The 13150-nt window shown below is 47.7% G+C and overlaps 2 protein-coding genes across 3 annotated transcripts in view; one reads left to right on the forward strand and one right to left on the reverse strand.

Annotated features, from left to right (window-relative positions):
- Window positions 1–2127, forward strand: part of LOC144170688 (uncharacterized) — a 20015-nt gene extending 17888 nt beyond the window's left edge. For both annotated transcript variants that reach the window (XM_077700632.1, XM_077700633.1), the window contains exons 3-4: window positions 1–37; window positions 634–2127. The exon at window positions 1–37 is cut by the window's left edge and continues 280 nt beyond it. In XM_077700632.1, the coding sequence (XP_077556758.1) occupies window positions 1–37; window positions 634–717 (121 nt within the window). In that variant the 3' untranslated portion in view covers window positions 718–2127. The remainder of the gene's footprint in view (window positions 38–633) is intronic.
- Window positions 2128–2264: 137 nt separating this feature from the next.
- On the reverse strand, window positions 2265–13150 carry LOC144170690 (uncharacterized). Its single transcript, XM_077700635.1, has 3 exons — window positions 12892–13150; window positions 9183–9414; window positions 2265–3145 (listed from the first exon to the last, which is right to left on the reverse strand). The coding sequence occupies exons 1-2, from the start codon at window positions 13032–13034 to the stop codon at window positions 9216–9218; spliced, it is 342 nt and encodes a 113-aa protein (XP_077556761.1). The 5' UTR covers window positions 13035–13150; the 3' UTR covers window positions 2265–3145; window positions 9183–9215.

Here is a 13150-nt window from a genome sequence, read left to right on the forward strand (position 1 = left end):
AGAGGCCAAGCCGAACGGCACGCTTCCAGAAAAGAGGGCAAGCTGGATTTCTTTTTTTATATATCCAAACAAGACATATAAAACAGGTCTTGCTTTAAAATAATAGTTCCATCACGTACGTGCAAAGTTAGGAAGAGCGCCACTTGAGCTTTTTTGAACCTCTAATCGCGCCGTTGTATGAACATTAGCTACTGCTTTCGCCCAAATCTTAGCCCTTGTGAAATATTGTGTCAAGTGGAAACTTGGCTTCCCCGGAAAGAAACAGTTTGGCATCGCAGTAGTAAGACTCAGGTGTTGACTAAGCGAACCTAAACGCGCGGTGTCAGAGGTCGGAACTATATTCATTCATGTGTTTTACTTTTTGTGCATGGAGCCTTTAATTGTGTGAAACTATTTTGTGGCAAAAGCTACAAACCTTGTGACCGTGTATAGAATACACTGCTCCATATTTATCCCATAGGGTGGGAAATCCTCTGCAGGATACGCCTTGTATACGATCTAGATGTTTCACCCTATCATATCTTTAATCACGTGCTAGGTCTGTTTCGCTTGAAGTGGAAACTCACCGCAGAGATAGGAAGCCCAGAATGCAGTATTCACAAGTGTGCATCTCCTTTTTTTATTTTTCCTCAGGATGTTCATCTTATCACCTGTGTTGGCACCACATTGTCCCCGAATGCTACTGCTGACCCTTCACAAGAGGTACAGAGGCCGTGACGTCGTCCCGAATGTGCACTGATATGCCTCACCCCTGAGGACTCCTCCGTCTTTTCGTAGGAAGCGGTGAGACAAGCGTGAGTTCAGGGACGTTTTGTGACGCCTTACCTGCGAATATACTCCACCATACTGCCACTCGACGGGCGGCTATGGCGTGCGCGAGAAGGGTCGGCCGGAAGACTCCGAACAGAAGCTCGAAGTTTGGATCGGCGGCAGCACATTTTCCCCGTGCATTTTCGCCCAAGTGTGCCGGGTGACGCGTGCGGTTCGAACAATGGACTTCACCGTGACTGTTTGCCCGGTCGGTGAGCACTTTGTCAAGAATGTCGACCACCCGTGTGGTGCCGGTGGTTCTCGAATAGACGGAGTGAGCCTTAGATACGTGTTAACTCTTCATTCCCAAAATCATGACGAAATGTAGTCGTCGTTTGGGTGTGAACAAGGTGTCTGCATTCAGCCTTCCCCCCCTCCTGTTTTGCTTCAGTTTTCTTTCTTCTGTTAAATGTGTATCATTGTTGGGCCAGCAGCGATCGTTTGTCGTTCGGAATTCCCGCTGTGGCGTCATCCGATGCATCCTTTCATTGGCGACCTCACCGCACAGTGGCTCAATCGCCTGCATGCAACATGCAGGGTCTCCAGTTCCAAACCAGCATAGTTCGTGATCCGTTTTTCTTTATTGTTATGATAAATTGATTCGAAGGAGCATGCAATGCCGTTAATATCGAACGACAGGTCCTGTATGGTTCAGCTGGCACTAGAGGTAGGTCCCTTCTCGGCCTCTCATTTGTCATTTTGACAGTTCTGAACTGCTCTAAAGCAATTTCGTATAATATCTGCCCATAATATTTCTGTTGCGAGAGAAGTTTTGGACTTGCCAGAAACTGCTTATGACTGCTCTAAAACGGGCAGATAAAAGAGACCGTTTCTTTGTCATTTTAGACTGCTCATAACTGCTCCAAAGCAGCGCCGCATTTTGTTTTTCCGTAGAATTTCTATTCGAGAGCAGTTTTCGACCGCCTAGGAACTGCTAAGGACTGTTCTCCGCAGGTAAATAAAGGAGACAGCCACTCCTACGTTATTCTGTGCTGGGGATAAAACTCCGGTCCATGGGCCTATTGTATAGCGCCACCGATCTGGCTCCAACGTCGAGGCACTCACAAATCCGCCTTGTCAATAAACATATGCCTGATGAAGCAACGCTAGCCGCAACTCTTTGAAAGGTGTCTGAAGTCACGCAGGGCTGTAATTTATGGCAACAAGAATGCATTTTTATTTTGTCGATGCCAACATGTCCATGCGCGGGAGGGCCATTGGCCATTACTTGATGGTTTTCCATCTGTGTTCGTACCCCTTCCTCTTCTACGCATATATATCCCTTAAAGGTGAAATAAACGTTTGTTGCGAGTACAGCGCGTAGAGTGTCTTTGTTCATTTTCCATCTTCTTACGTGTTGTCATATTTGTCGTAACCCTTGGAATAGGTTACAATTGCTTTTTCCTGTGTAAACCACAGAAATAAGCGATATATCAACCTATTGCACCAGCAGATGCGCAGCGATTTCAATCCGTACTACAGCAAGCGGTTAGCGGAAATATTGCTTCCATTCTTCGTGTCTATTGCCGACGTGACGTCCTCGCCTATGACGCCACTGCCGCGTAGCGCAACGAACCAACAGTTGGTCCTGAATTACATATCCACAAGGTGAAAAATCGGCAGTCTGTTTGGTCAATCAAGCAAGTATCAAGGCACGTAGACTTACTGAAATGAACACGTGCCATGTGGTGTGACGATAATCACGTGGTCATCAAATTGACGCTGCCGCTATGTCACTACTCTGATCGTGTCAGCTAAATGGTGTACGTTCTTGGTCCCATTGTGCGCGACTGGTAGGGAAGGCCATCGCGTTGAGGATGTGGAAGACATTTGAGCATTGACGTATACGGCAAGCCAGCACTTGCAGAAAGTCTGGACACTGTACTCTGCATCAGCGAATCACAGTTCACCGAGTGGATCAGGCTGCTGATTGCGAGGGGCTTCCGGCAGGCTTACACTAACACGAACGAAGCATAGAAGCACTGGTCACGCTATGAAAGACAGGTACGTGTACGGATAAATCATTATATTATACAATCTTTATTTAGAGCAAACGTTAAAATGAAGAGGATGAAGAGTTCGTGGCATTTTTATAAAATAATAAAGGTTCCTAGAAAGAAGAATATTTTCTCATCTACGTATTTGCATTGGTATTAAACATGCAAGGCACGCCCACCAAAGCGTGAGCGCGGAGGGGAGCGAGTAGTTGTTCTATATATGCAAGAATTTTTGTTTTCCGCTGACGGCACCGCGCATTTTCTGTCTAAACGTCACAAGGTGACCAGGAACATCGCTTGCACGTCGGTCAGTTCTGGGCCGCATCCGCGTGCTTGTTCTGCGAGGGGAAAGGTACAGACATGCGTCAGCACTCTTGTGCACTGCCAGCAAAGAAAAAAACTGTACGTTGCACAGCTGGAAGCATGTATTCCAAAACGACTCACAGCCTGCTCGTTCGGAGGCACGTAAGTATGACAATATGGGCCTCTGTTCCCTGAAACTCTGTATTTCGCCGTCCTCAATGAAGGTCAGAATAAACATTGATTTAAATATGCGACTATAAATTTCAGATTTAAATGCAGCCAGCAGGATAAAAGTGGTAATCTTGTTGATAAGTCTAAAGCAAGAGCAAACGTTTGACTGAATAACAGCTTAACAAATATCGGCGGCCATTCAGTTGTAGACATTTAAAGTTTTTTAAGTAGTTGGAACTAAAAGAATTGGAAAAACTAGGCCACTTTCTTTCGGTGGATTTTAGAAACAGAAATCTTGTTCAAAATAATTCCGCTGAGTTAGATAACGCGGCCCCAATCCCGCCTTTTTTTTTTTTTTTTTTGTGAGTATTGCAAAAATGGAACTAGGGTAGGCGTACAATCCATCAACAAAACACAAGGCTCATACACTTCAAAATCGGCATTATTCAAAAAGCTTGTCTTCCCCATATGTGCACCAATATTTGTACGAGATATCAGCTTACGTTAAAAGAAACATGAAGACGGCATGAAACTTAGCTTTACTCGAAAGGGTTGCGGTTCATAGCTCACTACAGTTTTGAAAGGCGGGAGCAGTGCTTCCATTAGAAGGGGATTTGCGCGTAAAAATAGTCATTTCCAATTATTCGCTCGCTTCCCAACTGCAATTTTCTTATGACCTTCATGAGGGGCAAACAAAAAAAGCTGGCTCCAATCCACGCTGTGAAGGTGACTGGAAAGCAAAGCTTTAAACGACACCTACAACAATTTCCCATGTGATGTCACTTGAATTCACGCATGTGGCTATACAAAGAGTGAAACCAAAGATTCTGCAAGCCGTTACCTGGAATTCGCGGGGGCGGCGTCCCGAACGCAGTAGCGTCGACCACGGCCGGGCTAGAGCAGCGGACGCCACCGCTGTAGCCCGGCTGTCAGTCGGAAGAAAGAAAACGGAGAGAAGCGTCTTTCGAAGGGTGAGGCAGCGGAACCTAGCTGTCCTGATGGGCTAGCTCGGGGCTACACCACCGCGAGACACAGGCGCAGGCATTGATGATATTCGGCATGTGAGCTTAGTGATTCCGATTTATGGTTTGAGAATTGCGAGAAAGCTGAGGGAACTTTTATAATCGCTATTTATCAGAACCATATGCCTCTTTCCCCTCTTGTAACACCTCTTAAAACACAACTGAATCGGTATTTACCAATTTAAAAAGACCCAAATCGCAGAAGAAGAACGAACCCATGCGACGGTTTCTCGCGAACTAACTGAACGCATCTAGGAACGATGGTTTACGAGAGAAAGGTGGTGGTGGTGGTTGCACCAATGAGATGGCTCATACCCACTCAGGTGGATTGGTGAGGAAATGGGTACCTTACCGAAAAAAAAAACAATGTAGGTTTTGGGGACAACTTGAAGACACAGATATTTAAATATTACAATGAATTAGCAGTACTATACGACTACAGAAATAAAAGCGAAAAGATTATAAACAGAAGTAAAAGAAGAGGTAAAAAACACAATTGCATGAAAATTAGAAAGTAAGTACTATATAACGGAGAGAGAATGTGGTACAGACGAAGCAGTGGGCAAGGCTCGCGTAGGTTTGCAAGGGGAATCCAGCAGGGCCAAATGATAGCAAACACGGCAGACGGGCTGATTCCAGAATGAATGAGTGTAACGTAGGGCAAAGATCCCCGTGTCAGAATCCCAGTACTTTTGCCCCGAATGATATAACCAGGGTAGAAGGCCGTGGGAGGCTTAGGTGTTTACATGTGCCTTCTAAGCATCTTCGTCTTATAGAAGAGAACCGTTGGCAGGAGAAGAAGAAATGGTCGATCGTTTCTGGCTCGTTGCATAATTCGCATACTAGTGTACTTTTTCTTCCTTTTCGATGCGTGTATTAGAGAGTTTTAGAATAGCGTGCGCAGCCGTACGCAAAAATTTTGCATCTTGTTTTTTTTTTTTTTTTTTTGCGATAAGTAGCTAGTGACCTACTTATAACCTGTAGAAACCTCATTTTCTTCAACGTGCGACGGTTGTTTAATTAGAAGCATTTTCAATGCAGCCAGTCGCAGTTTCGGTTTCAGCGAGTGCCGCGAAACGATGAATTTTGTGGATTTTGTGTGAACAAAGCTGAGCACGTGACCGTCGGAGGAATACCACAGAGCAGAGCCGCCGTAGCACTGTCAAATCCGCATCGACGGCAGTTTCTGCGAATGCCCCCACGTACTGATCTCGTGAGGCGCTTAATTAAAAAGAAAAGAGAAAGAGATGAAATGGCTAGGATGAGGTAAATGCGCCGAATGTCTGGCGCTTTACGTTTGCATTTATTTATCTCGATCGTAGATGTGGCGACGACGTTTCTCGCTTCCGACGGCGCGTTTCGACGAGCGGCGTGCGGCACCACCGCTCACCACCCGTTTCAATTTGGCGCCGCGGTGTCCTGGAAGCAGACGACGCGCCTCCGTTGCTATAGCGACGGGGCGCATGCGCAGAGAGCAGTGGAAGTGCGATCTAGTGCGAAACATCCCCCTCGCGAGGGGCACGATCAAATGCAGAGCATTTCCGGGGGCGCACGACGTTAAGTAGTTTGCGTTACGTTAATGTTGTTGCACTTGTGGCAACTGCTGACGAGAGAGCGCTCGTCAGCAGTAATTTGAATGAGTCAAGGATATAAGGCGCGTCCGTAGCGTCCCATTCTGTGCCGGCTTTGTGGCGCAGTGGGTAGAGCACCATGTACATTGCGTTCCGCCCGCAGGGTCGAGGGATCGAAACCTAGCGCCGGATAGTATTTTCTTTTATATAGTGTAGGGGGAGGGGTGCGGACTACGACTACGGACGTCAACGCGGGTGACATCGTGAGTTACTGAAATGCTCTGCATTTAAAACGGAGTATCATTCGTGGCAAGCAGTGCGCACAAGGTAGCGTTCCTCTAGCGGCCAGATGTCTGTATGTGATCTCTACATTTTGTTTTCCCGCCCTGCAAACCAATCCTTAACGTATCTTTGGCGTACGATCCCTTAATTCCGTCAGGTCCGGGTTACCCAGGAGGTGCTGTCGAACAAGTTAATCAAGCCGTGCGAAGGAAGCGCGCAATTGACGCGAAGCTGCGCCAAAACAGGCCCAAAACCACCGTCGCTAAAGCAGATGACAAAGCCGTAACGCGGACGCGCCTGCCGGCGAGAAGTCACCTCCACTCGGGGAACAATGGGTAAATTCGCCGCGCCATCTGCAGTGTGCCCCGTGAGTGAAACCATCCCCCCCGCCCCCCGCTATCACCTCCGCCGCGTTGGGAGTTAATTGTCCCGCACGCCGCGGAAGAGCTGTCGGCTGGTAAAGGTAGAGAGCTTTGCTTTAAACCAGTCAATATGCTAATTATATGCCAAGGCACGCAGCCCGGAAGGAATCGGAAATGGGCCCTTGGCGGTCAGCATGCACAGTAAAAATCCCCGCAGGGCGTTTTCACCACAATGCTCCAGAATGGCCAACGAAAATGGGCTAGTGTGCAAATTCGACAAATGACGAAGCCCAACCTATGATTTGACTGAACAATCCCGGGCCATTTCCACTAACGTGAAACCTGGGGAGGGGCGAGGCATGCAGTGTGTGAGCGTATTCTTAGCGCCTAGGCGTTTTTGCCAACGGAGATAAAACCGTTGGGAGATAGGTGTATACAGCTTTGCTGGAAAAGTCTCTTGTATTTGAAGTACGAAGCTCTCTACCGCGAGGCATAAACGAGTGTCCCGGTGTTGCTTTTAGTACGCGTTACGAAGCGCCCCAGCGCAAGGCGTAAACAAGTGCCCCGGGTTTTTTTTTTTTTTTTTAGTACGCGTTACGTTCTACCGCGAGGCGTAAGCGAGTTTCCCGGTGTTTTAGTACCATGACTACATGAAATGACAATTACCACGACGATTACGACGAGGACGACGACAGGAGGCGCCAACAGCCCCAGCCCCTAAGGGACTTCGCTCCTAAAAGATGCATGCGTGCAGGGTCAACACGCAAGGTGTGCAAGGCGTTTTGCACACTGCGGTGCGCAACGCCCCAGCGCAGACGCCCTTTTTCACTAAAATTGAATGCTCGGCCACGTCATTCGCCGAATTCGCACGCTAAACCACTTCGTTTGGTAATTCTAGAGCATTGTGCTGAAGACGGAGACTTCTTGGAGTGTAGAAAACCTTGGAATTCTGAGCTGTATTCAATTCAAAACTGTCAATTACAGGTGCGTTTCAAGACGGTAGGGAGCTGCACCAGTGCACAGAAACCAACACCCCGCCCTGCTTGTCTCGCGTCACACCCGTGTCGTCTGCCCTCTGTCAATTAAGGCGCGCTCGAAACAGAGACACTTTAATTGACACGAACATGAAATGGACAAAACTGAAAATTCCAACCCTGGTGAAGCGTTTCCCTTCTGCAACGGCGTGGCCACGGGTACCGTGTTTACTTCAGACGATGAACCTCAATCCTGCACTTGGACATGGCCAACAACGGACAATTGCAGCCCAACTGAACGTTGAATGTTTCTATGAGGAAGCAAACGACTAGACCAGAGTTCCTATTGATATCTCGAGTTCTGACAGCGCACTGCCGGGCTACAGGGGCGTGTGGACGCATCAGAGGCATGCAGGGATGGTGCGACGTCATTCACCAGATCATTGATCAAATTCGCGCTTGCTTCCAAGGCATTTTCCCAATGCTTACAGACATCATTCGGCAACTGCGGGGGAATGCCTCAAGCTGTCCCGTCCCTGTCTATGTTTTCCGTAATTATGCAGCCTGATTTATTATGGGGTTTAACACGCGGAAGCTATACTTGGGCTGTGAGGCGCGCCGTAGAGGAGGGATCCTGATTATTTTGACCACTTGAGAGTCTTTAATGTAATCCGAAACCTCGACCTACGGGCTATTTCCCATTTCGCCTCCATCTGAAAAGAGGGCACCACAGTTGGGATTGAACCCGCATACTTGGGCTAAGCAGCTAAATGCGCGTTTACATAAATGCGACACTCACGCATCGCATCGGTTCCTCTAGCGCACCGCGGTCACGTGTACGGGACCAATGCACAGGCAGGCGCATCCCACAAATTCGGCCTCAGACAAAGATAGGTTGAGATGGCCGGCGCATTTAATTGGTCATGATGTGCTAGGACATACGATGCGATACTATCGCATCCTTGTAATCGACCGTTAAGCCACTGCGGCAGGTCAAATATATCGCCTAGTGAAGTGCACTTCACGTTAAGCCTGGTGCGTTTATTTTTTCATCGTGGCAATCTTTTCATTAATCCAAAACACTATGTTGTCGTTAGGCTTCTTTTAAAGGACACCAAGGAGTAAAACTTGTTATGTAGCAACCAGTCACTACAGCGCGCCTCATTACCCCAACGTATCGATCGGTGTGTGAAACTCCGATTTTAATTTTCGTGTGTTCCTTATAGGTAGTTTCGTTGCCAGCTTATACAACACCTGGTGTGAGAAATCTCTGAAAACTTCGGCAGGTAACTGAAACAGTTTAAAAAGACTCGGCGCGGTCTGTATAACACATTTAATGTTTGGTGCACCAGTGACATCCGGGTGGGTATTACGTTATGTGTTGGTACTAATAATTAATATCTGGATTAATCTACCAGGTGTATTATAACGTCGACCTGACTAACTAACGCTACAATAATAATAAGTTTGCGCATTTTCATCCCTTTGTCTGCCTCGTGCGTAATGCTGTTTGCATGAATAGAAAGTGATTCGTATTTTGCTTAGGTCTGCAGATCAACATTACTTATGTTGTTCGGATACTTTCAATGTCTCAATCTTGGAGCTTTGGCACATTTCACGGCTACAGCCGCTTCATAAAGTGTTATATTCCCACTCCTCCGATAACTGACTCCGGCAGCTGCGTCCTTACTTTCGATGCCCGCCAGCTGAGGTGAAGGCACCATCAGTCTGAATCCGAGTCGTCGTCATTGTGTTGTTGGTTTTGTTGTTGATGTCGCAAGCTTCTCTCGAGCTCGGCGAGCTGCTGCATGAAGCCGTCGTTGGGGTTTACCACGGGTCGAGCGGCGCGCGCCGTGTTTAGGGCGTCTTGCAAGCTCATCCCACGCTTCACCATCAAGAAGGCCACCACCAGAGCACCGGATCTGCACGAGCAGCGCGCACCACGAAGGAGGAGGGCGGGATTCCATACACCGTACGAAGTTCTTCTTTTAAGTGCGGAGTACCTTAGGACCGCACAATGTCCGTCCGCGTCCATGCGCATAGCATTTACAATCGCAAAAAAATTACACAGGCACCGGTAGGATTCGATCCTGCGTCTGGTAGACCAGACAGAGTTAGTGTCAGTCGTCTCACCCAATGAGCTACGACCGTGAGTTAGTACCCGAGAGTCGAACGGCTTACTCCCTCGCCTGTAGCGGTACGGAGTACCTTAGGTCCTCCCAGTGTCCGTCCGCGTCCATCCGTGCGCACACCACCATCAAGTGAAAATCAAGCGAAATTTGATTTGAGCCGCGAGTTGCAGTTTCATTTAGTGAATAATTAAGGTGAAACTCACGGCTCAAATCGAATGACGGTCGGGGCGCAACTTGGATGTCATTTCGAGTCCCCTTACTCTTCACCCTGGCCATCATCCACGGAGTGGAGATGCGGCCAATTTTTCATTGCTGAATAAATTAATTGCGCTAAAAATGGGACACGGACGAAATTAGGACAGGCACACACGGCATCCGTGTCCCCCTTTTTAGCGCCATTAATTTATTTAGCAATGGAGTACCAACGTGCCCAGGACGTTAGCCTTATTAAGTTCAATTTTTCATGCAGTTCTTAGCGACCTTGAAGCATTTTGTTTTAACTTTTCGAAATCTTAAATGCTCGCAGAGCGTAATCAAGCAACACATCCAGTGCCTAGACTACGGGGTCGCAAAGTACATTAGCCAAAAATTACTGCTCTATGCCCATCAGATAACTTAGAAACTCACTTAGAAAAATTTTCTGTCTTTTCTGGTCTTTGCGTTCTCCGAACGCTGGAATTGCGTCATTACCGCGGTGTAGCGGCTATTAGTCCGCTTTTTTTAGTTGCAGCAAAAAAAGTACTCTACAACCACTATAAAAAGAAAGTCACAAAAGCAAAGCGGAAATGGAAGGCGTAACTGCTGCGACTAGCAAATCATGCACTTTCGCTCTGTACAGGCGATAACTATAGCTTTTGCAGTGCTTCCAGACGTACAGGAAAGAGTAAGCGCGCTTATCGGGAGTGTTGCAGAGTCCCTTTAAAAAGTAATGGTGACCTTGGAAGAATATCTCGGGGTCCAGCTTCACTACGATGCACTCTATTGACCAAGTCATTCAATCAACAAAACAAATTAGGTAAATGACGGGGAAGATTATACTATTTGGCTAAAAAAACTGCGTTTGATTCCTCTGTAATAGGAATCGGGCAAAATACGAAAGCGAAATGTGCAGCGAAATCTGCAGCTGAGCATGATTTGCGGGTCGGCGGCAATCGTGTGGGTGTGCTTGGTGAGCGACGTCTTGCTGGCGGGTTGCTTCGGCAAAGGCGTACTGGCGTCATTTCCGTGACGGATAGACGGATATGACGTCAGTGAAACCTTGGTGTATCCGGCATAATACACTGTCGTGGTAAAATATAAAACCCGAAAACGAGCAACCCTAAGTATAACGTACTGTTAGTACTAAGGGCTGCTTTCCCGCAAGAAGACCCTGTGTGCAGGGGTGCACCCTTTACAGGCCGTTTGCTTCGTTGTACTGGCGTCATTTCCGTGACGGATATGACGTCAGTGAAATCTTGGCGCATCCCGGCATAAAACACTTTCGTGTTAAAATATAAAGCCCGAAAACGAACAACCCTGAGTACAACGAACTCTTTAGTACTAAAGGTTGGACGGATGCGAAAAGCGAGACCTTCCGTGTGTACGAAATTTTGGCGCACGTTAAAGATCCCCAGGTGGTCAAAATTATTCCGGAGCCCTCCACTACAGCGCGGCTCATCGCCTGCGTTGCGTTGGCACGTTAAACCCTACAATCAATCAAATCAAGTACTAAAGGTTGCTTCCCCGCAAGAAGACCCTGTGTGCAGGGGTGCACCCTATACAGGCCGCTTGCTTCGTGGTACTGGCATCATTTCCGCGACGGATATGACGTCAGAGAAACTTTGGTGTATCCCGGCAAAAAAAACTGTCGTGTTGAAATATAAATCCCGAAAACGAACACCCCTAAGTATAACGTACTCTTTAGTAATAAAGGTTGCCTCCCCGCAAGAAGACCCTGCGTGAAGGGGTGCCCCCTTTACAAGCCGCTTGCTTCGTTGTACTGGCGTCATTTCCGCGACGGATATAACGTCAGTGAAATCTTGATGTATCCGGGAATAAAACACCGTCGTGTTAAAATGCGATCTGCGGCTGTAGCACTGCGCAACTCGGAACGCGTCATGCATGCATTGCGTGGTGCCACGGCGCCGACCACACTTTTCAGTCCAATCGTGAGCTCGGCATCGATGATTCGCCAAAACTTCATAGTCGGTAGCATAGATTGGTCTGTGAGGTGCATTGTGGTAAAGCTGAGCCCTAGGGAATTCTCTTGAAGTGTGGTGGTTCTCCTTAACTAGTCCAGCTCTATGCCTGCTAGCATGTATAAATACACTGATACGAAGGGCTCAGTGGCTCAAAAGGACTGCCACAATCGTTGGTACATATAGTTCGCCCTTGTAACAATAGATTCGTGGTAAGAAACACCCAAACTCTCTTACACCGAAAAGTCAGAATACCAAAATGCCCGTGTACCGAAATGTCGATATTCCTAAATGTTGACACAGTCGAACCTAGTTATATCGAAGTAGTGTTGGGGCAGCAAGTTAGTTCGTTATTTCCGATATTCGCTATAACCATAGAGATAAAAAGGGGCTCTAATAAATCGGCAATCTGGTTTGCGCAACAATCCTAGATAAAAACCCATAGTTCTAGGCTTCGAACCCACTATAAATGAGGCAGTCCTTATCTGTCTGCTTGTGGCATTTCAAACTAAACTGACCGGAACGTGAAAACGTGAAAATACAACAGAACAAAGTTCGCTCGGCAAAACAGGCCGGCCTTCTTATTTACTTGAAGTAGGATGTGGCCTTCACCTGGTGGCTTTTCACGGTCTGAGGGGAATTAAGTTTTTCAGTGCCCACGCAATAAAGGGCCTTAAAATACTTCTTTTAAATCTTGCTTTTATTATGCTAGCTGTCGAGTTTTGAGCCTCGCGGTAACCAAATATTTCTTTGTTATAGCTGATATCGAGTGACTCTCGAGGTTTCGGTTTCGTTATGAAAAGAATGGGTGTCATTGAAATGAAGCGTGACCAAATAAACTGCCTACTTATAGGTCGCTATATCCGATAATTCGCTATATCAGTATTCGCTATAACGAGGTTCGACCGTATACCGAAACGTCCCTACGGTCCGTGGAGCGAAGCATTCCTAAAGAAATGCCCAGCACTGAATTTCCTTGCACCGAAAAGGTTAAACCCGATTTCACAGGTGACCGCCGACCTCCAATAGTCTGTTGCGCGCCGTAGCCGAATTAAAGCAAAGGGTAACAGCAGCGGAATGCCGACTGTACCTCGATATGCCCGCTACGCAGTGGACGAACACAGCCCCGCCAGTGGACAGCGCATGTTCGATAAAGTCGCACACGACGTCGATGGTGTCGCGGGTTATGACGTAGCTCGGCAGGTCGTGCATCAGCAGCGGCAAGTACGTCATGCCGCTGCCTTCGTGGTAGTCGGGTACCGACGACGCGGCCGCGTTTACCACGTGCGTCACGTGTCGAGCCTGGAGCAAGGGCAGGTTGGCGGCTGCGTCCTGCGAGCCTGGACAAG

This window comes from Haemaphysalis longicornis, unplaced genomic scaffold, assembly GCF_048455015.1.
Source record: "Haemaphysalis longicornis isolate Haplotype H1 unplaced genomic scaffold, Haemaphysalis longicornis Haplotype H1 scaffold_2, whole genome shotgun sequence".
NCBI lineage: Eukaryota > Metazoa > Arthropoda > Arachnida > Ixodida > Ixodidae > Haemaphysalis > Haemaphysalis longicornis.